The 27875-nt window shown below is 40.5% G+C and overlaps 1 protein-coding gene across 6 annotated transcripts in view; it reads right to left on the reverse strand.

Moving 5' to 3' along the window:
* The window catches only part of FARS2 (phenylalanyl-tRNA synthetase 2, mitochondrial), a 239735-nt gene that overhangs the window by 143776 nt on the left and 68084 nt on the right, over positions 1-27875 (reverse strand). For all 6 annotated transcript variants that reach the window (XM_085051970.1, XM_085051968.1, XM_085051974.1 and 3 more), the window contains 2 exons: positions 25649-25808; positions 18053-18184 (listed from right to left, as the gene is read on the reverse strand). In XM_085051970.1, the coding sequence (XP_084908096.1) occupies positions 18053-18184; positions 25649-25808 (292 nt within the window). The remainder of the gene's footprint in view (positions 1-18052; positions 18185-25648; positions 25809-27875) is intronic.

The raw sequence follows: 27875 nt of genomic DNA on the forward strand, positions 1-27875 counted from the left end.
GTAATTTTTCAATCATTAACAGCACCGCATATGCTGCGGACAAATCCCACGACACCCACTAAAGCCCCGGCGGCCAGCGGCGCACACGCCTCCATCAAAGCCCGGCGCCCCGGCCGCCGCCCCCCTCGCCCATCGCCGGCTGCATCCCGCCCTCGGGGGCGAGCTCGGCGCTGGTACTGCTGCCTTTAAGGAGGCAGCGCTGCCAAAGGGAGGGAGGGAGGGATGGGGGCGAGGAAGGAAATTAGAACTCCATCTGGGAGGGCTGGCGGGGCTCTCGCTGTCCGTGCGGCGCCCGCAGCTGCCGCCTCGCTCCCCTGCGGAGCCGCCGTGGGACGAGAGCGGCCCCGGGGGAGCCCTGCGGCGGATGGAGGCATGGCTCTGATCACCTCGTCAGCCCGGCCAACACGTTCGCCTTTCCCGTCTCCCGTAATTACACGCGTTTCATAAGGCACAAAAAGGCGAGCCAAAAGCTCCCCTCCTGCTTCAAAGCCAAGTAACAACCAGAACCTAACAAATCGCTGCACCAGCAGCGCTGCAGCAGCAGGAAGGATCAGTGCTACGGCGCTTCGGAGGGAGCCGCAAGGATTATACAGAAGTGGCACTGCCTGTCCAAGCTACGTGAACCAAGTGACCCCAGCTCAGCTGGCAAAGAGCTCGTCTGGGGAATGAGGCGGCCGACATTCCCCGTCACCTTCTGACTTCTTGTTCCCGGAGCAATTTATTCACTGACGGAGGTGTTCGACACCCTCCAGTGCTGTACGCCTGGGTCCCTGCAAAAACTCTATTGGGTTTGCAGCTTTCAATGGACCGATTGGACAATGTCATGTTCTCCCTCTCCCTCACCACCCCGTTTCCGAACACATTAACATATTAAGCTGTTTTATGCGCCTGGGACGTCACACCTATAGATGATGCATATCAGCATCCTCAAAGAAGGCTTGAATGGGGGGAGGAAAATATCAGATGAGATTCTGCAGCATCTCTGCCTTGAAGAGACCACTTTAAAACAAGGTAGCATTTCAGTAATCACCCAGGTGGCTTCAGAAAACGCTGATAAAATATTCAATTATTGAAAACTATGGTAGCAGCAATAGTGACTATCAAAATATAAATGCAGGCAAAGGAAAAAATAAGAATTAAGAGCAAAGCAAGGCAGGATTAAACAAAGGCAGGCGCCCCTTCACTCCCTCGGAGTGGGGGAGAGACAATCTCAGCTACACAGGGGAGTAAACAACAGCATCCTAGACTTGGCTTCTGATTCAAGCCATAAAGAAGCAAAGGGAGGGAAAAATCCCGTCCTTCCCACAAGTTTCTGACAGTCACAGCACCAGCACTCTTATGCAATCGTTACATAAGTTGTGGCAGGACCGGCGCCTTCCCCACTCCCTGCCCAGGCGCAGGGCAGGCAGGGCACCCCCGCCTCCCCACCACGGCATCACGCTCTCCTCTGTTCGCCCCGGGGCTGCAGATGCGGCGTGATGCACAAATACAGAGTAATCCTCTGCACTTTTTATTCTTTTTGACATCTTTCTCCCACCATCCATGAGTTGCTTTCTGCAAGGATGGGGGAACACTTAGTGGCACACAACTGAAATAACCTTTCTTGGTTTTTGCCCCCTCCTTATCCCAGAGAATACTGCCCTCTCAAACCAAAAGAAAGGGTGACAACATGTAAATAATCTCTTAATTAATTTCTGCACGTAGCAGTGTTGCTGCTATTACCATGCTGCATTGAGTCGGTGTCACTGACAGAAGAACCACATGAAGTTTATGGAACCGCCTCTAGCCTACCAGAGATGACAAAAGATCCCAGCAATGGCAGATGGCATGTGAATCACTGCACAGGCAATTAGCAGCTAGCTGCCGGATTTTGACGTGCTGGGGAGGACAGAGGGGGTTTTCTCTGCTCCGAGCAGTTCTCACCAGAGGGGATGGAAATAGGCATTAGTCTCACTTTGCCCCCACAGAGTCTTTGCAATCACTCTTGCTGAGTTTGAGGCTGCTGTATTGCTAGGCACTTATACGCACCCAGTGCAGAAAGATTTGCAGCAGCAATAAAAATGCTGTCTTTTTACCTTGATGAGATCAAGTCACAGCGGCTGCAAAGCAGAGTGTTTCAGGTAGAATAAAAAATAAATAAAAAAAAAAGCACAAAAAAACCCACCTATGCAGCAAAGGACCACAGCCACCAAGCCAAGTGCTGTGAAAACATTACAGGGCTGTAAACAGTGATTGAAAATGCATCAAAAACGTCGAATGCTTCTAAGCTACAATGACAAATGTATTCTGGAACTGTTCAAGTTGGATACCTCTCAAAATGAATTTTTACAGTAGACAACGGTCCTAAATTTTGATCAGAGAGCTAATGCAGAATCCTTCAGCATGAGCCTAGTCAGCATATATCTTTATCTTCAAGACAGTGAAAAGAATAATATAAAAATGTACTAGTAAAATAATGCCCAGCAAAGGTCTCCTCTGTGTGGCTGCAGTGCAGACCTTGGATAACATTGAAGCAGGGACATTATTCTGAGCAGTCTGACTGACAGCACTGTGACCAGTAACACTCAGATGCCTACTACCTTAAAAACCCAAGGTGACAATTTACATTAGTTTTTCCAACAGTTTTTTTTTTAGTTTGTTTGCTCATTAGTTGCCAGGTCAGTGCTAGTTTTTGCAAGCTCTGCAGTGGGGATTCTTTCTGTACTTTTTACTTGCTCAGTGCATGCTCAGGAACAGTAATCCTTTTCGGGGGGCTCCTTGCACTGATATAATTAATAGCACTAAAAAAACCCTCCAGCCTCACAGCACAGGTATTCTGCCTCTGGAAGAGCAACATCCAAGTAACTATTTCTGCTGGAGGAAAAGCTCTACCAGCCATTGTTGATACCTGGACTAAGCAAGGTTGTCCAGTCAAGAAGGGCAGCAAACCAGCCTGTATTTTTCCATCCCAAACTGGCCATGCCGCTAGGGATTCAGAAGAGGCCAGATGATGGTACCTTGCAAAGAGACAAGATGCTGACAGTAAGACTTCCATCAACATCTTGCTTCCACATCAGACAGCTCTTCCTATGACCTGCTCAGTTTCCATTTCCCAGGAGCCAGAGGATGTGTCTCGTTCCGAAGCCTATGCTTCCAATGTTGTGCCAGGCCTACAGCACACCATTCAGCATCTGCTTACAAGCTACCACTGGCATCCATGCCAGGGTTGCCTACTCACTAAAATCCAAGGCTGGGCCACTCTAGTTCTACCAGCTAGAGATTTACTGCTACTCTCGCTGATTTCCCAGGCTACTTTGCACTTGCTGACCAACTTCCATTGCTAGGTATGACAGCATTTTGCAACTCTAAGTTCAGCCTGAAGCAACAGTGAAAAGTCAGTATGTTATTATCTCCACTTCATATACAAGTAAATTGAAGAAGACCGTGAATGCCACAGAAATGTTAAGTTCAAACAAATGCTACTGAATAGTTTTAATACCAGATATCATACCTTCTGTGCAGTTAACTATGCAAGTTTTGTAAAGAAAGCAAACACCAAATCAAATAAATAAATTATCAGCTGTAAGCATGCCTGTTCTCTAATCTTATTCAGTGCAGAAAAAGTGCTACATACTTTATGTACATGATTACTAATCACAAGGACAGAGACAAATGGTATATCACTATATGAAATTGCATACAATTCTGTAGATGGAACCAAGACTACAAATATATTTAGAATGTTTGAGAATTGATTTGAAAAGCTAGTAATTTTATCATATATCAGAACCTTCTACAACAGGAACAGATCTAAGGATCTGGCTGTTTTGGCATTTTGCCAGCTACCGAGACCAGAAGCTGTAATTATACAATGATATGGGTACAGGTGATGCTCCAGAAGCTGTAACTCAGGTAGTCAGTGATCATCTTGACACACAAGGAACGATCCCCATGTACATCTTAATCTTGCCTAGTTTGACAGCACTTAATCATATGAACCATAATGTAACACATGGAATTTGAGTGTCATTGAATTCCAGATAAATTGTTAACATGCAGTTTCAGAGGATTTTCCACACATTTTCTAATGCATCAGTCCAAGTGCACAAAGCCAATCACATATTATGATAAAGGAAAACAAGACCTATATGTTGACATATTAAAAAACATCTTATGAATCTCAGGGAGTTCTCACATAATATTGTAACATACTTTACTGAATAATTGTTTTGCTTCCTCCAGCTCAGAGCTTCTCAAGTAAAAAGAAAAACAAAAGAAAAATGTTCAGAAAAGGATACTGTAATGAAAAAGCACCAAAAAAAAGAAACACATGATGCAAATAGTTACCTTCCAAGCGGAAGGTAGCAGTAATGCTGCCCTTACTGAGGACAAACAACCAAGCAGGGCCAGCCTCTCTCTGAGTGGACAGCAAGGTGACATGGGCCAAGTCACTTAACTGAGTTGTCATACTGTCCCCTTCAGTAAAATGTGCCGCATAATATAGCTTTTATAAAAATTATTAAGGCATGCTGGGAATTGCTATGTAGCAGCACCATTTTTTTTATTGTCCAACAGAGGGCATCTAAGCAGGACAACAATGATTGGCCACATTTCTGCCACTGAGAACAGTCAGAAGCAGTGTTCCTCTCCATTGTGTTTGCTCCACATGCCTCGGAAACAAATAAACAAAACCACAAAACAACCAACCACAACCAAAAAAAACCAATGCATTCATCAAACAGAGGCTTCAGATGGATGTGGATGCACTTCAGCAGGTGAAGACACACTGCTAGCACATCTATACATTACTGCTTTCTCAAAGCTATGGCATGTACAGGTATTCCAAATCTGCCTTGGTACTGAAGTATCATATTGTAAGGGTATTTGCATGATGAAAACTTGCAACAGTAAGGTTTGAGTTTTCAGTAAGGTAGGACTCCACTGCAACCTCCAATGGAAGGTTGCAGTCTAATAAGGTTAAGGGATAGTGGAAGAGGCTTGGAAGGTCTTGGGAAAACATACCCCTTCTAAGCCATTAGATTTTACAGCTTTAGCTTGACGTTTTTTGATGACATGTCACCTTCTTATACAGATGACTTATCTGTTTAAGAAGAAAGCCAAAACCCCCTTAATTAATTCAGAAAAAAAAAACCCCACCCAAACAAAAAGATTGTGATTCCTCAAACATTTTCTCAGTTCCAGGTACAATTGCTACTGTGTCTTAAACTTGAGCTGTCAAGAAACAGTTACTGCATCTTTCTTGTTCCCCATTTTCATCAGTGCTCAATTTCTCATACTTATTACTAACACAGCATTTTATTCCAACCCTTAGCCTCAGAATGACTCCTCATCATGCTTTTCGCCTCTCTCAGATGAAAGCTTCAGCTTCCATTTCACACCTCTGCAGACATGGAAAGCATGTCAGTACACTGGATCACCCAAACTAAAACTGTCATTCTACAAGAACAGGCTGGGAGCTGAGCAAGAAAATCAAAGTCAATGGACCAGGTCACAGACCGTCAACAGAGACCTTCAATCACCTGTCAAACACCTTTACTGTTCAAGGCATAAGCCCAGAACCAGAAGTAAAGCAATGCCTGAAAAAAAATCTAGTCCTCAAAATGCAGTGTCTTGCACAACACTTCCAGAAGCACTGGAGAACAGAGCTGATGAGCTCATGCAGGCATCTCCCCTGCTGTCAAACTTCCTTGACACAGTTTCCTCAGCTGTGGTTTGAAAATCTTCTTGGGGTTGTCCTTCAGATGGCAGTATACTTGCTGCAATTACTCTGTTCTGCTGTGAAGTCTTTTGGGTGTCTCCAGGGAGCCTGGGAAGGCCTTTCCAACCCTGTATTGCACAAGTGTGTGGAACACATAAAAGAAATTACAGATTCAGTGTCCCTTAGTTCACCTTCCTTAAACTCCACCTGTGAATTGTAGCGTCACCGAGCTTTTCCCTAACTTAAGGTGTATGCATTTTTCTTCAAGCCCCATGAGAACAGAAATAATGAAAGGGAGATGGGAGTAAAGCAGCAAAAAGGTCACTGTAGGAGAACTCTAGCTTTTCAAATTTGAGCCTTTCAAGGAAAGAGTTGCTGATTTTCTCTTCCTGCAGAGTATCATAAGGCAGCAAGAAGGTCATCGTAAGGGAACACTAGCTTTTTCAAAATTGAGCCTTTCAAGGAAAGAATTAATGATCTTCTCTCACTGCTGAGTATCATGTCTGCAGGTGTCGTAGAAGGAAGACAGGAGGCTGTCTGTTGAAAGTAAGTGAAGGATGTGCATTTTTTTATATTTGCAACTGTGTTTCCACCTCTAAGAATTATCATATTAATTTAATCTACAAAAACAATGTCATTATGATCTCAAGCTCTGGGAATGCCTGCTGTAAGTGTTCCTTCCCTTCCTCTGAAAAACCACTGGTCACTTTAATGAAGAACAGCAGAATGGGACAGGGCTCTGAGGGTTGTTAAAATTTTTCTATCTAATTGTTGATCCATGAAGAAAAAGCAAGAATGTGAGAGCATTCTCTGTCCAATATCAGAACAGCCACAGAGGTCTATAGGAAATGACCAATTGTGTTACTTCTGCAACTGCTCCTAAACTTGGTGTAAGATGCCCCAAATTTCTATGTATCTCATCTTTTAATTGCACTCCCTCTTGTATATAAATAGAATTTCCTCCAAAGTATCTGGTCAAAACTCCAAGACATCACCGGTGTTTATGAAAGTTTTATAACATCACAATTATTAAAAAAAAAATCAGCCATCCGTTATGTGAATGTAAACATTGTGTCCACTGATATCTTGCACACTTCCTTACTCTCCCCTCTTCTGTTTTTAAGACTTAGTGCTTCTGTGACAACCACAAAGATGACAAATACAGCACTACTGATGGGGCACCACAAAAATCACTCTATTTTCTATTCACTGAATTACAGTCATACATATTGAGTGCTTCTTTCTCTCCATCCCAGGATATACAGGCTTGTTTCTACTAAGACCATTTTGTATTGACTAACTGCATAGAAAGAGAAACAGCACAGATTATACTTTTTTGAGCTAGAAACCAGTCTGCTCAGCATCACATGCTGCCAAAACAGAAGAGCAGCTTGTTCCTTGTCCCACTGGGACAGCAGCTCATAGGGTCACATTTAAAGCAATGCAGATAGTCACCAGTGCATCACTCTCATCACCAGGGTACTATTGTAAAACCACAAATATGGCACAGAACAACTTAGGATAACTACTCATGATGCTACAACATTTTTCTAATGTTTGCTTACAGCTCCTCCAATCAGCCATATGCAGAATATAGCAGGTGCTTATGCACAGTCTGCTCCACTTCACTAGTGATGTGTGAAAGATGAGAGCAATGTAGTCACAGTAACTTTTGTTTAAAACTACTGTAAAATTAAGTGCATCTTCAGATGGCTTAAGTGAGCTCCAGCTTCCTGTTCTGGAGTGGCTCTAGTAAATTTCCATTTTCTTTGTTCCTATTGCTTATGTGCCTATGATGTGCAAAACCTTCACCGTTATTATACCTCCTCTGAACATGGCCAGAACTTCAGGCTGTGAGGAACCAGACAAATAAATAAATAGTCATGAGAGGGGCACAGGACAATATTACAAGCAGAGAACCCTAGAGAAAATACTCTCTCCAGTATAAGATGAACTGTCACCTCTTATTAAATAAATAAAAATACCAGCAGCAAGTGGCAATACAGGTAGAGTACAGTTTTCCTTTCTAAGATCACCAGCTTTTATTCAATAAGACTATAAAGCAATTTAGCACTTGGAAAAGTGAGTATTTCTGCTCCTGTCTTGATTGTGATATGATAGGTTCAAATACAGTAGCAGAGATATCCTGGCAATTATAGTTTTTGCTGTGCATCATGCAGTAATATTGTATTAAGACTGTATTTCCTTGAGATGAAAAAAGGAGTCCCAGTCAGGGGTTTATCTTTGACTGTCACCTTTGAAACATGCTAAGCAAGTCTGAACTAATATGAGAAAAGGATTCTCCTCATTGTACTTTTTCTTTTGGAATAACTAATTAGCTAAATACTTTTCAACCAGTACAGTCAAAGCCCTAGCTGGAGTCTCTTGCCTTATTTAAATAGATCCTACTAACTTTTCTTCTGTTATAATCCCCACTGCTATCTTACATCAATCACTGTTCTAAAAGAAACTCAGTAAATCCACTTAAATTTAAAAAAAAAAAAAAACCAAAACAGAAAAAGCTCTGAATTTCCATGTCAGTGACAATCTCTGTCATTAGAATAAAGAAGACTTGTACTTTTGAATGAGCGACTCAAACTCTAGGGCTGGAAAACACGTTCTTTTGTTATTCTTTCCTGTCTTCCCACAGTTTTAAGATAAAGTAGAAATAAAAATCATTGCAGGGTGAGGAGTTGAACAGCTCTAAAAATGCAGTCACCAACTTATGGGCTTTTTATTAGGCTCTTTTTTAAATTTTTTTTTCTTGATAAAGCCAACGTTTTGACCCAGAGAATATAGAACTTGCCTAAATTTTCAAATATTCAGCTAAAATTTTTAAATAATCCCAATGATCTCAAAAACAACGAAACAAACAAACAAGCACTTTCCCCCCTTCTCTCTCCATCTGACCAAAAAGAAAATAGGCACAAGATGACTTTCACAGTTACCTATTAAATTCCATTTGTTGTTACATATATAAGTTTCCTTGACTCTGCCATGGTATTTAGGATCAAACTTTTTACTGACGTCCACTGCATAGTCATCAGAATACATAATTTATGACATCCATTCTGTTCAGGAAAAAAGAGACATCACTTTAATATCTATTAGTAATCTGTTAAAGTTATTTACATGGGGGAAAAGGGTTAATAAAGTCTGTAATTTTTCCCTGATTCATTTCATGTACACTAGCAAATCCTGCCCCAAACTAGCTGGTACACTGCCTGGAATGGGCTGTCTCCTCTCCATAGCTGTGCTGCCTTCCAGCAGTATGGAAGTGTCAAACCTGATCTACATTCTTTCCTTCCTTCTGGAAAAAAGTTTATCCTTCACAGCATTATCACCTCCTTCTGAACACCTTTTTATTCATGTGTTGTAAGTTTTATCCTCTCTACTGCTTGTAGACACTGCCTGTTTATGAATGCTGAACAGGAAAGTAAATCTGGGTGTCTGAAGATAAAGCCCAAGCAAAACTGAAGCTAAGTTACTCCTTGTAATACAAAAGAAAACGGCATCAGTGGGATTGGCTTGTATATTCTACAAAGCTAGAGTAGAAGAACCATGCAAGGTTCTTCTGTTGGCAGGCAGTAATGACAGAGAAGCAGTGGCCAAACTCTGGCTCCTGAGCTGTTCTGTGTTTTGCTCACATGCAGTTTAAACAATGGTCCCCAGCCAAGGCTCGCCCACGTGGTCAGCAGCGGATCAGTGTGCACTGGCACACAGACAGCTCGGCAATCCAGTCTTCTCAGACTCCAGCCGGAATCAGCCATGAGAGGCTGGTCCCACTGGCTCAGCCTGGACTGCTGCCACAGCCAGGCTGTCATCACTAGAAAGCTCCACTCTCTCTCAAATATGGGACATGCTTGGGTTTTCCCTTCCCCACCCCTTGCCCTCTAAAGACATGTGCCTCCCAATGCATCCCTCTGATAAATGGCATGGAGTTCAGAAGGCTGAACACCCACTTACACTACCACTGCTTTGCTATCTGCTTAGTACACTTGCAGACCAGAGAGGAGGAAGAGGTGCATGTTCAGCCTCCAGCAGGACACCTGCGTTCACCCATTCCTCTCACCAACTACAAACCTCAAAGACAAAAAATGAGGCACAGCAGAAACATCCTAACCAAAGCTTCCCCCTCCAGCAAAGAGAAATCAAGTTTGTGTTTGCAATCTAGAGAAGAAAAATACTTCACAAAATGCTTGATCTAATCTCAGCTGAACTGAATCTGTCTCAACTCTCACAAGCTTTGTGTATCAGAGTCAGAAATAGTTAGAGACATGCCTGTAAAATATCTTCTCCATCCTCAGCTGGTAGTCCTGATAAATGTCCTGGGAACAGCAAAAATGAATATTGCAACACAACAAAAACACCCAGAGGGTATCCTAGCCTGATGAGGAATTATATTAGGCTCATTGAACCAACCCCTGGCTGATTAAAAACATCCAGCATTCACCATATAGCAGTGTAGTAATTCAATAGGTATTATTTAGATGTATTTTCATTTGCATAAATAAGGCCAAGGGAAACCACTTCTGTTTCATAAATTGTTGCTCTTCAAGGTTTCTGAGAGTACCACTTTCTTTTACTTGGGAGCTGCTTAATAAACTACATCCATCATTATTTAGCCTTCTCTTGCATGTGGTGCTCTAGTCCTCCTGCAGGATCCCAAGGAGGCAAATCATAGTGAATTACTAAACCTTTAATTTACTTTTGATTAAAAAACTTAAGGGAAGGAGAAGCAATACATACACGTGGGCAAACTGCTTCAAAGGCAACAGAAACTTTGGAAGGTGCAACTGCCTATCTGTTTTCTCTTTTCTAGATTTCAAATAGACTAAAATAGGCCTCACATATGCTGAGGGGAGCTTTCATTAAGTCAATGGAAAGATGTACTGGTCAGTCAAATAAACACTCTTGCTGACTTGTGTTAGACTGAGTTAACCCTTTGTCACATCCATTTTTGTCTGGGAGAAAATGAAGCATGAAGACAAAGCAATTTCTTAAATTAGTAAAATAAGGAACATATATTCCAACTAAAAATGTAATCTTGCACCATTAAAGGGAAATTACCCTCTAAATTTATTGACATTACTGCTCTTAACACTAAGCTAGAAAAATCATATAAAGCCACAAACTCAAGTTGGCCATCCAAGTTTTATCATAACTACTTACTTCCAAGAATCATCCTATTATTATTCTTCCACAAGATACCCCTGTAAATAAATAACACATTTCCCAGGAAGAGGTATAATGGAATTGGCATTAAATGGAATAATACATTTGTTCAATATATACAAACACTACAGATTGGTAGCAAGTGTATATTAATTCTTTTGAAGAATCCCAGCTTTAATACAGATAATGAAAATGTCAAAGGTAATAAAATCAGTGAAAGCAACATTTCCAAAATTTTGTGGGTTCCTTCTGCACGAAAAACTTGATGAAAAAACAGTTTTAAAAATAGAGTTGTAAATGAAGTAGAGACAACAGGCAAATTATCTTGACAAGGAAAAGGGAAGGGCAGAGGAAAGACTTAACTTTATAACACAACACACACATCAGACCTGGTGCTGTAGCCAGAGATAATGGAACAAAAGAAACAAATAACAAATAAAACAATGCACCCTTTGATTGACAGGAGCATCACCTCTGTGTAACTCATTTTTGTGTTTTGGATTACTTATCAAGGCAATACTTGGATTTCCTTCCAGTCAGTTCAAAAGAAACCAAAATAAAATCAAACCCAAAAAGCAATCTTCATAGAAACACAAGAAATAAACTCTCTTCAATTTCTTCTTTTAGTAGAAAGTAGTTAGAAGAAATAGCTTTTCTATATAAGTCATCCCAGTTTTAAAACACGTGCTGTTTAGAAACTTGAACCTCCAAAGTCCTAAGAGTCCAGATCTAATCCTGCCAAAATTTAAAACACAAAGCTCAGCTCATGTGTAAATATGTAGTGGTGCCATATCTATTCCCTTTGCAGGACTGGGATGCTTAGCAAACCATCAGTTAGGTTTGCAATCACAGAGTAGGGTGGCACTAATTGTTAGTCTGAAGATGCTAAGAAAGTGGCCAGTGTTTCTGCTGTCACTTGCTATGGATGATTCCTTCACAGTCAAGAGACATGGTAGTCAACAAAGAACATCTAATTGCCACTCCACACCCCTCAGCTTACATGACTGGGCCTTCATATTAACTATTTAAAAGTTAAAAATATTTGTTTTGCTGGTAGCCACGCAGGTGACTACAATCACAACTCCTCTCCTCATAGAGACAGGGTGGATTACCACAGATTTTCAGGGAAAATCAGGTCCTCTGCCCTGTTACTTAGTCTCTTTTAAACTGATCAGCATTGTCTTAGGTACACATATCCCTGGATGTGCCATTTCCATGTATTTGTGGGTATCTGTATGATATCTGTAGAACAGAGGTAAAAATTCAATCATGTCTTTCTCTAAAAGGCCACAACTCCACACCAGCTCCATGTTTGACTGAGCAATGCCAAATTTCAGTGGCTGCCAGCTCAGCAGAAGGTCTCTTAACTTAGCCAGATGTGACAATCAGGTTTTTTTGATTTACAATGGAGGCGGGGGGGGGAGGGATGGTGTAGAATATCACACACCAAAATTAAAACAGACCAAATATGTCTCAATCTGTATTTAATTGGTCATTGATTTGACTCATTCTGTATTAATTTTTATATGTATACACACATATAGATGTATGCATGTGCAAATGTAAATCAGTAAATTGGGAGACTCTGCTCCCCCTGCAGTGAGGCACAGAAAGAGGCAACCCAGCAAATTGATCCAAAAAGCTCCATACGTTCAAAACACACTGGAAGACTTCCGTTCCATATTGAGTATAAAAGGACTGTAGGAAAAGCTCATTTTAACCAAGGCAGCTGCACTCTTGGCCTGCAGTGTGCATGCATGTCAGCCTGCAGTGTACTTCAGTCCCACCCCACAAGCGAGGAATGATGACTCTTTGCTCCCCCGAGTGGTCCCCAGGAGAGTAAGCACAGGAAGGGCTGGGAGCATCAGATACTACAGCAGTGTGGTTGCACAGGAGACAGACAGTGACCTGAACTGACCCCTGAGAGATTTGGGACAAGGAGCTGTGACGCTTATGCAGCAGACTTAAATTGCTTTGGGTGCTCATGTGGGAAGAACCAGCCCATCCAACAGTTTTAGCTCATGTTCCTGGGTGGCACCAGACGCTCGATACACCAATACCTCTGTAACTTTAATTTCACCTTGAAGGGTTTCAGACATGTATTTTAAATGCATTATATTTACCCTTCTACACTACATCCATACAGACACATACAGCATTAACTATTTCAGGGTCCCCACAGAGAGCTGTTGGTGGAGACAGAACATGGGCCGGCACACGATTGAAGCCACATGCACCATCTGCTCAAACATTTTAATGTAATTTACCAGGCAAGAGATGAGCAGGAAAAAAACCCCAATGGATGAAAGATATTAGATTTCCCCTTCTCCAAAATACCTCCTGCTGCTTGATATATGAACCTAACTCACCCAGAACTAATATTTGATTTAAAAACATATTCATAAATTTAAAAAAAAAAAAAAAAAGGTCCCATGCCTGCAAGGTAACATTGACATAATTCTTCTGTTAACTACTAACCTGCCCATGGAGAACTGTCCAAAGTGATAATCCTATGGCCAAAACCAAAATGGAGTGGAAAATTAAGAACTTAGAAGTTGTTACTTCCACTCAAATAGCAATTTTGATGAACTTCAATAAATGAGTAAAGAAAGAGAAATGTTTATTTACTGCAGCATTGAAGCCAAACAAGTTCTACATGTTAAGACTTGTATTTGGCTGAAGGTGGCAGCCCTGGGCCTAGTACTATTTGAATTTTGGGAATAAGTCCTGCAGCTGATCTGTAAAAGGGATTCCAAATGGCAAAGACACTTCAAGAATCAGATTTTGGGACAAACAACCTTCCACCTTTTAAAACAAAAGCAATGATTGAAGAACTTATGACAAACTCCCTTTGTCATGTTCAACAGTGTTGTAATGTGTGTCCTTCCTGTCCCTGACCCCGCCCCCCTGACCCCTTCTGACTGGATGTGAGTCAGGACCGCCCCCCATCCCTAGAGATAAAATCCCCAGCAAGATCCGGAACAGCCTCTTTGGTTCTGGGCTCGTATGGAACCTGTACCCTCCCTCGCCTTCCCTTCCCCCTCCCCAGTCTCCCCATTCCTCCCCTGTTTTCCTCAATAAAAACACCATGGAGACCAGGAACCAAACAGCTGCCTTTCTAAACCTGCAACGCTTCTACAAGAACCGCATCTGACCAGCCCCACAGCTCGTGGCCATGGAATGACCATCCTGCGTGTTCAGGTTCTAGGGCAGCCCTCCCCCGCAGCAGGGGAGAGCTGCCCTCAGGTTCTGCACTGCTGCACAACAGTATTCATGAAAATGTTTAGACAGGGTTAGCAATTTTTTCTTTATTAGAAATATTCACAAAATTAACAAAGAACTAGGAAAACTACCTTTGCTATAAATTCAGGGTATTACACACAATTGAAACTCCCAAGACTGTGCAGCAGCTTTTAATACTGGAATTGTGGGTAAGCTGTTGACATATAGCTCTCTCCATATGCTTACTGAAAAGGCCAGTGCCTGCTCACTTCCTTGCTAATGCCATGACATCTCCTACTGTCCAAGCTGGACAGCTGACATTTCATCTTCCAAACCCCTACACCATTCCCTACTCCTTTTAAGCTGACAATAAAAAATAAAGTTAAAAAAACCCATAAATAAATAAAATCAGTTTTGTAAGACTGTAAATATCACTGTTAATTTCTGATGTGAAAGGTAGAAAAATCTGTATACAGAAGGAAAGTTTTGCCAATTCCTCTTACTGGTAGCCTAAATACAGCAGCCTTCATGATTCATAATTTTAGGAAATGAGACCTCAACCTGAGCTGCCCCCCATAGCTGAATGTCTGGCTGTGTGCCAGGATGCTTCAACCATCAGCTAGCAATCAAAAGCCATCATCTGCAGCCGTGACCATACCTAAACCTCTGCTTCTTTTTCAACTCAAGGCTCATTAAAGGTCAAGACAGCAAAATGGATATTAAGAATTATCAGAAAATGGAAAAAGAAGCCTGAAGAGGAAACAGGCAGGAGTAATCATGACTCAGAACATATGGATAGGCCGCCACATAGGGAGGGACTGTCTGACCAGCACTCTGGCTTGGAAAGGAGTCAATGACAAGAGTTACAACTGAGATCTAAACAAATACTGAGTGGTTAAAACAATGAAAAAGAGAGACTCACTAACTCTTCTCGCATGACAGAAGAGCTCTAACTGTATCTCTAAGTTGTTGGTCAGAACAAAAAAGAAGTGATTCCTCATGCAAGTTAGGCAATTTAAGATATTGCAGAGAGTAAAGGTTTACTGGGACTCAAAAATTTCAAAAAATGAATGGAAGAAAATTCCATAATGACTGCTGAAAACATTCTATTTTCAGCTCAGGGAACAGGCAGCTGCAGGACCATACCAGGAAAGGATCAGTATAACCATGCCTGTCCCACTCATCTGTAGGCACTGGCTTGGGATGTCATCATGATACAGCAATGCCCCGGACTTGAGGTAGGATCTGATGTGCCACTCTTACATTATTTTATTGTACACCTCACGAGTTAAAAACATCATGAGAAGTGTTACAAAAAAATTAGGGAATTCTTTTTGTTGTTTGTTTGTGAGTCTGGGTTTGTTTGGGGGTGGGGGGGAGTGTTTGTTTGGGTTTGGTTTTATTTTTAAATGGTTTGGTTTATAGCCTCATGGTTTTGAGGTAAACTTTAGTTCAATTTACTTGCTTTCGTCCCCAGCTAACATATTCTGCAACACTGAGAACTGAGAATATTGCCATTGATTTCCATCAGGAAAGGATCACACCCTAACTGCTTCCAATTTCACAGTTACTAAGCAACACTATGTGATCACAGCCTCTGAGTAAGCAACGTCCTGTATTCAAAGGTTTGAATTTTAGAACTCCATACAGACTTGGAACTTCAGCACCTACCAATGAACACCAGCTTTGCAAATCTTAGATAACAAACTCTCGAAGTACAGAAATACATACCCTAGATGCTGTTAATTGAAATTAGCTCTTCTGAACCACAAAATTTCCTTGTATCCTCATCATGGACCTAAAACTGAGATTACTTCCTACTATACTGCAAAGTTTCTGTATTTTTCCCAGTATTAACCAGAACAAAAAACCTTTCTCTAGGTCGAAATTCATACATAACACTCCTATTAAGGTCATGTATTCAGGTATAAAGATGAAAAAGAAAGCAGACAAAAACAGGAAGTTAAACAGTACAATAAATTAGATTTTATACTTCTTACTGAATATTGATTACCAAACGATCTTCTGCACTCACCTTATACCAAATGCTTGCTCTAGTTTAGCACCACCAGCCTTAGGGTAACATGTAACATCATCCCTTACAATTCAGTGTATCCTTGCAGTACTGCGGTTTTTTTAATTATTATATAAAAACACTGTCATAGGGTTTATGTTTTTCTTTTAAAATAGTATCACCGTTAGAAATACTGTCACTGTTAGAAAATAGCGAATAACACCATATTCTTCTTTTTTTTTTTTTGTTGTAGGAGACTTTCCTGAATGCAAACAACTCTTAAAAAATAATCAATAGCTAAATTGGTGTTAGTGAAGATGGTACTTGCAGCCTTTACTAAATTGTACTTGCTCATCTACACACCAAGACAATAGAAACCTTGCTTGCTGTTAACATGGAAAATCTGAATGGTCCAGAAGGCTGGATCCATTACACAGTAAATGACTAAGAATGAGGCTGGATGTCCTCCCTTGGTAAATCCTGATCTGGTTTAACATTTAAAAAATGTGAAATTTCAAGGGTGAGAAAGTGCTATGGCTCCCACACATGATAAAGCTGTAAAAAAAAAAAAAAGTGCTGTAGAAACCTCTGGTATTTCGTGTACATCCATTCACATACACACACAAATGTATACAGTAATTGTTTTGAGACATAGTTTAGCTCTTTTCGCACCCATTAGAGGCACCTAATCATAAGAGTTGAGCAACATAAAAGCTTTTGCAGCAGGAAGTCTGGACATTGGCATGTTACATCTAATGGAAACAAAATTACACAGCACTCTCACTTCCAAGACTGATTAGAAGCTGTACTGTATTTACCACACTATGAAGATAATAACCTGAGAAAGAACATTAGCATAAATCATTAATTCATTGTGGGGAAACTCTGGAAGAGGATATCTTTCTAAAAGGAAAATGATCACATCAAAATACATGCAAACTTTGAGGAAAACAAGCTGTCCCAAGTAAATGGTGCCAAAATTAAGTTATTCATATTATCATACTTGGTCTTCAATGGGAAGAATTTACAGCACATGAAAATACAACAGCTTAGCAAACCAAGAGGTAAAATATCAATTGAGTATTACCTTGGCTATCTGAAGGCCCACTTGCTAGAATTAAACAGATCACATTCCGAAAGACTCACATACCTAATAAATAGTACTGGAAGACACTGAACAACAGAGGACTGAGCACATGTAGTCTGTACCTGTGCTTACTAAGAATTGCCTATTCTCAGCAAATGAAAAAGCACGCAAGCAAAATTCTCCATATAAAAATAATTAGAAAAAAACCCACCAATTTCTCCTCTCCTTCTTTAATACCTATGTATAAGTTTTAGAAAGCAAAATTGTCAGGTGACATTGCTCTGCAATAATTTCAATTAAAATAAATGCTGTTGCTTTTAATGCAATTTACAACCTCATAAATAACCAACCTGAGGAGAAAAGAAACAAAACAAAAGAAAAAAGATACCTACCACTTACCCAGCGACCAAATAACAATATAAAAGACATCACATTCCTATTTCTATGGTTTAGATATAGAGGAACATTTTGATATTCCAAATATTAGGGGATGTTATTTGCTATTGATACTTTTAAATCATTACTAAGAATGCACTTGACATCTCCTGGGAAAGAAAAAACCCCGCATGCCCTAATTTGCAGATTCTCTTTTAAAGATGACATCTGTCTGTCTCCTTACTGCACAAAATAAAAGACAAGCTTTCTGTTTGCAGGCTCCAGGTCACTTGCTCAGTTGCTACCCTCAAATCACAGCATGCAAGAGCTGCATTCCACCTGAGGAGTATTTGTGGCAGCTGCCATGCAGAGACGTAGACCCTGCTCACCAGGGTAGAACGGGGCATTCCGGACTGTGAAGCTGATTGCGCTGGAAGTGTTTGCTAACAGAGATGTCAATGAAGTAAAGGAGTTTCAGTACCTGAGTTAACAAGCTGCTGCTCCATGACCCCGCAGCCCAGGACCTCCATCCATTCTCCTTGGAAGTTGATCTCCATCTCAAAGGAAGGGTGAGTAAATGGGAAGTAGCAGTCTACCCATCTGACTTGTAGTCCTGTAGCAGTGTTTAAAAAATAAATAAACATGAAAGGGTGTATGCTTAAAAGGCCATCCCTCCAACCATCTGTAAAACTTGCCCTTCAACTAATGACATGAATTACAGCAATCCAGAGAAAATAAATAGCAAACAAACTAATTTACAACACTTGTGCGAGGTGATAAATCTTGAAACCTGTGGGAAAAAATGACCATGTCTTTTCTAATATGAAAAATGCTTTGTGCAACTCAAGCACCCTTTGAAACCAAATCAATCATTTGTCAAACTCTAGCAACCACCTGGCATCGAACAAAAATGAGCCAAGATAATGGCAAAGTCAGTAATTTTGTTATTCCTTGCACCAGGAAATGACTAACTGCTTCTCACTGGAAAAGCTAGCTAAGTCTTTAATTTTTACTTAGTATTTTATGGATCCTCTAGCCAAGTAATTTTTTTTCATCAGAACTTAATTAAAATACACAGCTAGTCTCTCGGTATATATTTAAATCTGAAAGTTACAAATGCATATTAATATACACAAATAGAAATATATATTCACAGAGTTGTACATTATTAAGGTATGCAACACACACACAGAGCATTCTGGACCCAGTAGATAAGTGTAAGAGAAAAGCTTCATTGGGTAACTCCCCACCATCCTCCCCAACTCAGCTCCTCTCCAAATACCACTGTGCAGAGCAAGTCCTGACATCTCAGGGCAGTGGAGCCAGAAGAGGGCAAGGCCTTCAACGCTGCCAAAAGCAGAGTTGTTGTCAAGGCCCTCATTATATTTGATGAGTAATGATTTACAGAAGCTTTGTTTCACTAAACAATTTTTTCTAACCATTAGGTGTCAGGAAAGAAGTCTCAGAAACACAAACCATAAAAACTCGAAAGAGAACTGAAATGCAAATTCTGTTAGCTAATGCCTTAACCTCAAGCCCATCTTCCCTTCAGTTAAGCCAAATGCTAATCAGTGTTAGATCATTAAGAACCAGGCAGATCCAGCTTCGAAAATAAGGAGCGCAGCAAAGGTAGGGTGAGTGACAGCAACTGATAACATTCCTGGTTTGATTTTCAGGCTTTTTTGGGATTATTTTGCACAAGGAATTTAAAACATCAAATTGCATGATTCATACTGAAAATTTTTCAAATAAAAATATGTTATGTAGCCTCAAGGATTAGAACTTCTTTGATTACTTCTGAAACATCAAACGTGGCCACAGAAACTGAAACGGTAAATTACAACAAAGGTGTACAGGCATGGCCAAAACATAAAACACCTCCTAATAGTCACAGGGAATTTTTCTAGATGATATGAAATTTCAAATGGCAAGGCAGGTTTGAAAACAAACACACTGGAACTTCTAGATTTTCTCTGCTTTCTTAAACATCAATCTCAGGAAATTATATGAATGATGAAAAAGCTTTTTGATAATTATATACACAGAACTCACAAAACTGGAAGTATTTGCAATAGTTTCACTCACCATTGTACTGTGACTTACAGCAAACACTTTATTGCTTTTTTTCCTGCATGACAATAAAAGAATACATAGATGAAAATAGTCATGTGTATGCACTAGTATGGTCTGCAGAAAACACTTTTTTGATTTCCTGATCTTAGCATTTTTAATCCTAGGGCTGTGCACATATAAAATATACTCATTTAGCTTGCAAAACTTGCAACTGTAGCAACTACATTGAATATTCACGTAGTTTGTGTTCAGTAACAACATTCAGATAATGGTTTCTTATTAATCCTCTGATTACTTAAAAAATGAAGCTCTTGGAAAAAAAGGATTTCACAGCTGTTTGTTCTTAATTAAATAAATTTTAAAAGGTAAAAAAATAATTTAAAGCTCTTTTTATTTTTTAATTTTAATATGTATTAGTACTTACCAGGCTTATGGTTTAAATGCAAATAAGCAAACAAACAAAAATCTGAATAAACCAAAACAAATTCACAATGAAGAAACAATTCTCACATTCATTCTGTTCTCTAAATTAATAGTTAATCTCAAATACCACAATAATTTTATTCATACAGTATCCAGGCCATTTGGGAATACCTCTGTACTTTATATTCAAATGTTCTTTCAGACTTTTGGGTCTGGAAGACTTTACTGAAAAGCAGAGGGTGCTCAGCCTTCGGCAATATTAACTGCGTTTCTATAGAGTGTCACAGAATAAATGGGTGCATTTATTATTTAGATACAAAATATTGTCTTGGTGCTGAATTTATTCCCAATGAATAAAGGGCATTGCTTACACTCAGCAAATTAAACCACTAAGGACTTAAAAGGATTATGAAGATTAGGCTTCCTGTAGTACTATATAATTTGCCTGATTAGGCCTCATTTATTTCTTCACATATACCCTATGAAATACTGACAAAATTGATCTTGTCTAGAAATTTTAGGAGGCCGAGAGACACATATCTGTCTTAAAACAGAGGCACTTAAAAGAGCACAATGCTGAATCTAATCAAAGCCTGACCACTAGACACAAACTCGGTAACTTTTCCGGTTCAAATAAATTATTTGTGTTATCAGACACAAACACACCTGCTCCTTTCAGAGCCTCACAGTGTTCATGGGAGTCCTTCCAATGGGTAGATGTCCATTCATGACTGTGCTGAGTTGACCCTGGCTAAACACCAGGTCCCCATCAAAGCTGCTCTGCCACTCCCCTCCTCAGCTGGACCAGGGGGAGAAAATATAATGAAAGGCTCATGGGTTGAGGTAAGGGCAGGGAGAGATCACTCACCAATTACAGTCATGGGCAAAACAGACTTGACTCGGGGAAAATTGTTTAATTTCAATCAAATCACAGTAGGATAACGGGAAATAAAAACTAAATCTTGAAAACAACTTCCCCCACCCATCCCTTCTTCCAGGCTCAACTGCACTCCCAGATCCTCTACCTCCTCCCCACCAGCAATGGGGACAGGGAATGGGGGCTGTGGGCAGTTCATCACTCATTTTCTCTGCCACTCTTCCCCTGCTCCAGGGTGGGGTCATGCCCACTGGAGACAGTCTTTCCTTAATTGCACCAGCAGGAGTCCCTTCCACAGGGTGCAGTACTTCAGGAACCTCGTGCTCCCATGTGGGTCTCTCACAGGGTCTCAGGTCTTGCCAGCAAACCTGCTCCAGGGTGGTCTCCTCTCTCCATGGGGCCACAGATTCTGCCAGGAGCCTACTCCAGCACAGGTTTCCAACAAGGTCCCAGCCTCCTCTGGGAATCTACCTGCTCCAGCCTGGGATCCTCCAGGGGCTGCAGTTGGATCTCTGTATCCCCATGGACCTCCATGGGCTGCAGGGGCACAGCTGCCTCACAGCTGAGAGGGGAATCTCAGCTCAGGCAGCTGGAGCAGCTCCTCTCCCTCTTCCACTGACCTTGTGTCTCATCAAAAGTATCTGAAGAGCTGTTTCTCACACGTGTTCTCATTCCTCTCCCTGGCTGCAACTGTGCAGGATTTTTTCCTCCCTTTTAAAACTATCCCAGAGGTGCTACTACCATCACTGATGGGCTCAGCCTTGGATAGCAGTCGGTCCATCTCAAAGCTGGCTGGCACTGGCTCTGTCAGACATGTAGCAAACTTCTGGTAGCTCCTCACAGAAGCCACCCTGTAGTCTCTCTACTACCAAAACCTTGCCATGCAAACCCAATACAGTAACTTATATGTCAGATCTCCAATAAGTATGGAAATAGTGAATAGTTACTGTTATTTCTGAACACTGAATCCAAGTAAGGATTTGGTCGTAGCCTGCACTCAAAAGTAATGGTGTTATTAGATATTAAGCTAAACAAGTCCTAGCCTAATTGAGTCTCATAATGAAAAAGGCTTGACCAAAGGCACTGAAAAAGAAAGAAAAGAAAAAGAACAAACCAAACACATTAAAGCAGCCTATTGCTACACTATAGCACAGAAGCAACAAAGCCTGAGACCCAGATGGTCTTCACTGACCAGAAATTCTCTTTGTTGCTGTGAGGATTATTTTTAGAGACGAGGTTACAGAAGAAAAAGGAGAGGGGAGCGGGGCAGGCGCTGGAAAGCACAGAAGGTATTGAACTGTAGCCTCTTGAGGTGTGCGTCGATTTGTAAGTACTCTGCACCTCGTTGTCTCAGATAATTCATCACACTTGCAGCAGACAGGAGCTGACTGCCCATATAAACCTGCATTAGTTCACATGTTTCAGAAGTTATTAGCCAGACTATTATGTCCTCAATAAATTATTTTTTTTTAACTCATTATACTCATAGATCTCCATGTGCTCAACGGAGGTATCAGTACCACAAAGTTAAGAAGGAAAATGAGCAAAACTACACGTTTGATTTAAAAGACATCCAGTGGCTGTTCAGTGAAACCCAGCAGCAGCAAAGCCATCAGTCAAAGCACAGCATTACTCACTCTCCTGCCTTCACTCACCAGTGCTTAGGAGCTCGGTAGATAAATGTGGCACAGCTGCAAATTTTGAGCCATTTCATGTAAAGCAACAAATCACAGAAACCAGCACACAGTCATTATTTTCTATTTGCTCTACTAAGATTACTTCTGAATCTCTCAGGGTCAAGAAAGCTTTTGGCAAATTACAGAGGCATTAGAGAAAGAACCACATTCGAGAAAGACCAGCTAACCTTATGAGGAAATCTTGGGACAGCCTTGTTACAAGGTAACTGAGACATAATAGACTTGCCGCAGATGGCAGATCTGCATGGGGAGATGGAGGTGTAACTTAAATTAGTGGATTTTAAGTGTGCACCTTATGGACATAACACAGGAAAACGAAGAAAGGTGATGGCTAGGTGTAGTATTTGAAATAGCTTCCCGACAGAAAAATGGAAAAAACTGAAAGACAGTCACTTGTAGAATGCAAAATCAGACATGGCATACCACTAGAAAATGCCATAAAACGAACCATCTTACACTGTCAAGTTTTTAAGACAACTGATTGCATACTCCAGATGTTTTCCCCTGCCTCTAATATCTGTCATTCATTTGCTTGTTGACAAAGTCAGAAAGACATAAAAAGACAAGATTTTGTAATAAGGGTAAGTGCAGATTTCTATGAAGTCTTCAACCTTCCTCAGGATATCATAGTGATTTTTAAGCAACTTTGTTTTGTTAACAGTGAATTATCCGAATAGTGCAGTAGGAATCAGGTAGAAGAGCACAGCTGTATCATTAAATATTATGAAAGCTAACCTAGAACAACTCAAAATAAAAAAAAGTAAAAAAAAAAATGCAGGTCAGTGATATAACCTTTCTGCAGAGATCCTGCAGAGATTCTCAATCTGTCATCAACCTGAGCTTGTAAATTCCCAGAGATGAGCACTGCAGAAGCACAGCTATCAAGTTCAGGACTTCAGGCACAAGCTAGTTTATGCAAAACTAACATGCATAGCAGACTTAATCTACAATCCAAACAATCTGCCTATGAAAATCAGTTGAAACGCAACATTTAACTCACTTACTGCAGCTGTGGTCATGCTATCCTGCTAGAAAAGATGTGCAACTTCATTACAATATTGTGCTGACAGCACAGGCTGTAAGGAATACAACTGAAGCCAAGTCTAAAGGGAATGAAACTTTTGCTTTGAACAGAACATGGGGCCTCAGAAAATATCCACATAAAGGAAAAACATAGAAATTTTCCCAAGAGCAACACATTTAAATACATTTTAAATTTTAAGTTAAAATTTACAGGAGTCAAGATAAAAAAAGTAATCAAGAGTATTGTGTAAAGTGCGGAGTAAAATGCAAGTTCAAAGATGACAGTTATTAAAAGAAAAAATTATTTATGTGTGACCCAAGACAGCTGCAGTGCACTGATTTCATATACCTTGTGCCTAACATGAATTTTATTCTTTGAATACTGTATTCCAGTATTTCCATGAATGGAGGGAGGGAATCCATATATATATATGTATATATATACACATGCATATCTATAATTAAATTTAATTCAATAACTATATCTTGTGTTTGTATTTCAGGAAAAATACTTGGGGTATAGAAATAGAAAATCCCTACAGTAAGGAGGCAGCATCTACTTTTAGTCTGTACATTTAAAATAATTTATGAATATACTTTGATGTCTTTCTACAGTCCACTGCATGGACTGTAGAAGAACTAATAATAGCCAACATGCTGAGGCTTAAAGTGCAGCATCTGTCAACAGTTAGAGAAGGATGTCACTGCAGTCTGAGATACCACTAACTCCTAGAAACTGCTCACTTTAAACATGCTCAGCACTTGAGGTTGATTCAAATATATTGTTCTTACTGTTACTCACTTTCATCCTAATTTTGTATGTTTCAAAAGGCCACTGTTAAGTAAAATATACCTACAAGAAACTTGGAGCGGAGGAACTTAAAATTTTTTTGTCCAGGTATAATAGAACAAAAACTGATAAACGTTTTGCTTGCTATAAGTCAACATTAGAAATTCAGAAAAATATTCAAGCAATCATATACAGAACTTGGTATCATTATCAATCCAGTCTTGGAACTACTGCTCCAAGTGCAGTAAACATCTTAAAAGACCTTTGAAAGTAGGCAAGATACTTCATGCATTCTAATACCATCCACTATTTCCTCAAAAGAAAAATGATTCAGCTCAGAAGAGCAGCCTCCTTGCCAGGAAATGCCATTAATGTAGCAATTTTGACTAAGGCCATTTATAAATTCAGTTCCTGAAACTGAAAGCAGGTATTTCTGAGGACAGAGTATTTCATTCATGTACACATTCATTACCCTTCTTCATTCCACTGTAAGTACCAAAAAACAATTATTTTTCAGCTTGATGTGGACTTAGCAAACACGGTCTCCTCTCAGCTGGAAGGTTTAATTTATCTGCACAAGATAACTGCTCATGGTGCTTTGTGTGCGCACACAGCAGAGCAGCACATGGAAACACACACCCTTCCCTGTTCCTGCCCATCCCCATGCTGCTGGTGAGGGATGTGAATGCTGCCCAGCTGCACCCAAGCTCTCATGCACCCCAGATGTGATGCTGCATCCATGCTCCATCCGTCCAGGGACACAGGAGACCCACAAGGATGAAGCAGAGGGGGCTTTGTGCTGAAGCTGGAGTTGCCTCTCCTTGCAGGATCCACACTGACAGATCCACCACCTTTAACACATGGCTTCTGCCAGACCAGCGCTTGTAGCTGGGTCTCCACATGTCCCCATCTGTATTCATGCTCTCACCACACACACTGGTATCCTGACACACTGCACACTAAAACACTTTCACAAAAACCTGATGATTCAAGACAGTGTTGCGTGCACCAGTATTCAGGAAAACCCAGAGAGGTGCATGTGGCCTCTTGGAAAAACCCATGTGGCTGTTTCTGTATTACTAGCTGCCAACACAACCCCTAAGCTTCCCATCTGTGTTACGCAGCAAAATTTTTCTCAAAAGCCCAAATGATTACAGCCATGAGCAGTCTGGAGGAAAAGGTGTAGGAACCTACCGTCACCAAAGATGTGAGTCATGAGCTTTGTGAGCACTTGCTTCAGGTTGAACTCCACCAGCCTCACTGCCTCCATGGTGTGACACTCCTGCTTGTGTGCAGTGCGATGGCCTTGCTCAAACAGCTGTAAACCTTCACCATCTTTAATGCTGGAGAACAGCTAGAACAAAGCCACAAAAACACCAGTGTTTTGCATCAGTGACCTTCTAAATGAAAACAGAGAATGAAGTTCCATTGATTTCAGCTGGAATCTTACCTGCTAAGTGTGCACTATGAAACACAAAGACTGTGACTTTATACAAATTCTGTTCACTAAACGTAGGGATAAATCATCATAAGAACAAAAATACTCAAATAATTAAATCTGGTTTATTTCTGTATGGTATCTTCAAATAATATGATTAGCTACAGGAAAACAATAATTTACAAAATAAGCAGTTTTTTTCTAATTTGGTTACTTTGAAACTTATTGTGCAAAACAAAGTACTCTGTAAAGTGTATGTAAATTATATCCCAAAAACTACAAAATACGATGGCATTTATCACATCAACCTTTTCAGTACTTGAATGATGTAAAAGAAATACCAAAACACCAAAAAAGAAACAAAAACAAAAAAACAAAACCACAAAACCAAACAAACAACAAAAAACCCCAAACCAAACAACCCAAGAAAACCACCAAAACCAAAACCAAACCAACCAACCAACCAACCAACCAAAAAAAACCCCAAAAACAAAACCACAAAAAAACTCCCCCAAAAAACAAACAAAAAAAGAAACTCTGGCAGTTTCATGAGACTTAAGCTGCTTACAGCTGATTCATTTAAGGACTACCATTTTCCTGCATATTTCCACACACGGCATTCTTTTTGTATTACGGAATTTTGTCTATGGGGCATTTAAGGATTCATGATCTCAGGTTGGGGGTTCCAGATAAATTACAAAGCACAGGGACAGCTGTTTTGGGATGTGACAGACTTGCTCTTCATTCAGCTGCTGCTCCCCATCACATCTGCTGCAAGTTGAAGGTTTCTGTTTCCTGCACATCCCCATATGTTTCTGGCCAGGTGATCCTGGCCAGATATGTACCAGCAAATCTATATCGTCTCAGAGAGAGACCAACAAAACACTCTCATTAAAGAATATTGTTGGAGGCTCTGTGTCTTGGGGACACAAGCAGGCAGTTTCAGTTTAAGGAGTACTTTTGTTGGAAATCCTTACAGCTGCACAAAAACCCCATCTCTGGGGTGAAGTCTGGAGGGTAGGGAGAGACAATTGTCAAAGTGTTTCTGGTGCCCTTTTCTACCCCTCCTCCTCTACCTTCCCACAGTCAATCAAGCACACATAGAGGGGAAAAAACATGCACTGAGATTTTCTTCCCATTAAGCCTCCCAGCATAACTAGCTCTTACTGAGGAGAAGCCACGAACAGTGTGTAAACTTAATAACTCATGGATGCCCACAGAAGTTGTTTTAATTGCAGTTTGATGCCTTCAGAGCACTAAATGCTCTAAACAAAAAGTTCAAGTGAATCTCTGGTAATCCAAAAATGCTGATCACAATTAATTAAGACTAGTTTCTAGCACATTTCCTACAGACACAATGCATGCATTGAAGAGTCTGAGTCTAGATAGCATGCAAACCAGCACCACAACGGATTGAAGGAATAAAAAAAAAAAATCAAGTAGCATTTAACTTCTTATTGCTAGCCACAAGAAGACTGCTGGCAGGTTGAGAAAAAATACTTCAGTTAATCTCCTTGGCATGCTGTAGAAAATACTAAATAAAAAAGTAAAAGTATAAATACCAAATAAAATTATTATCAGTCTAACAAAAATGCCTTTACTAACCAAAGGCAGCAACTTGACAAAACAAGATATTACACATTCAAATAACAGATTCTTTATTCAAGTGCTCACCTGAAAGGCTAAATCCCCTTCTTCTTACTGGCATTATTCCTGCCCTGGCTGGAACAAGCAGGTAATACCCACCCTGTAACTAATTTGCTGTCAGCAAGGAAGATCGGTCATCCAGCATGCGGTTTTGAAAGCCAGGGGGAATTCAGAGAGGCCAGCATTAGCCTAGATAATTGTCTTAGGCTTACCAGGTGGCCAGTGGAGAGACAGAGCCTCCCTTCCAGAGGAACAGAGTGGCTAAATTAGGTTCCTGCTCTGAACTACCCTAATACAGGTAGCAATTTTTTCTATTGACTGACTGACTGACTCACT

This window comes from Lichenostomus cassidix, chromosome 2, assembly GCF_008360975.1.
Source record: "Lichenostomus cassidix isolate B80296 chromosome 2, HeHo_3.0, whole genome shotgun sequence".
In the NCBI taxonomy this organism is placed as follows: Eukaryota; Metazoa; Chordata; class Aves; order Passeriformes; family Meliphagidae; genus Lichenostomus; species Lichenostomus cassidix.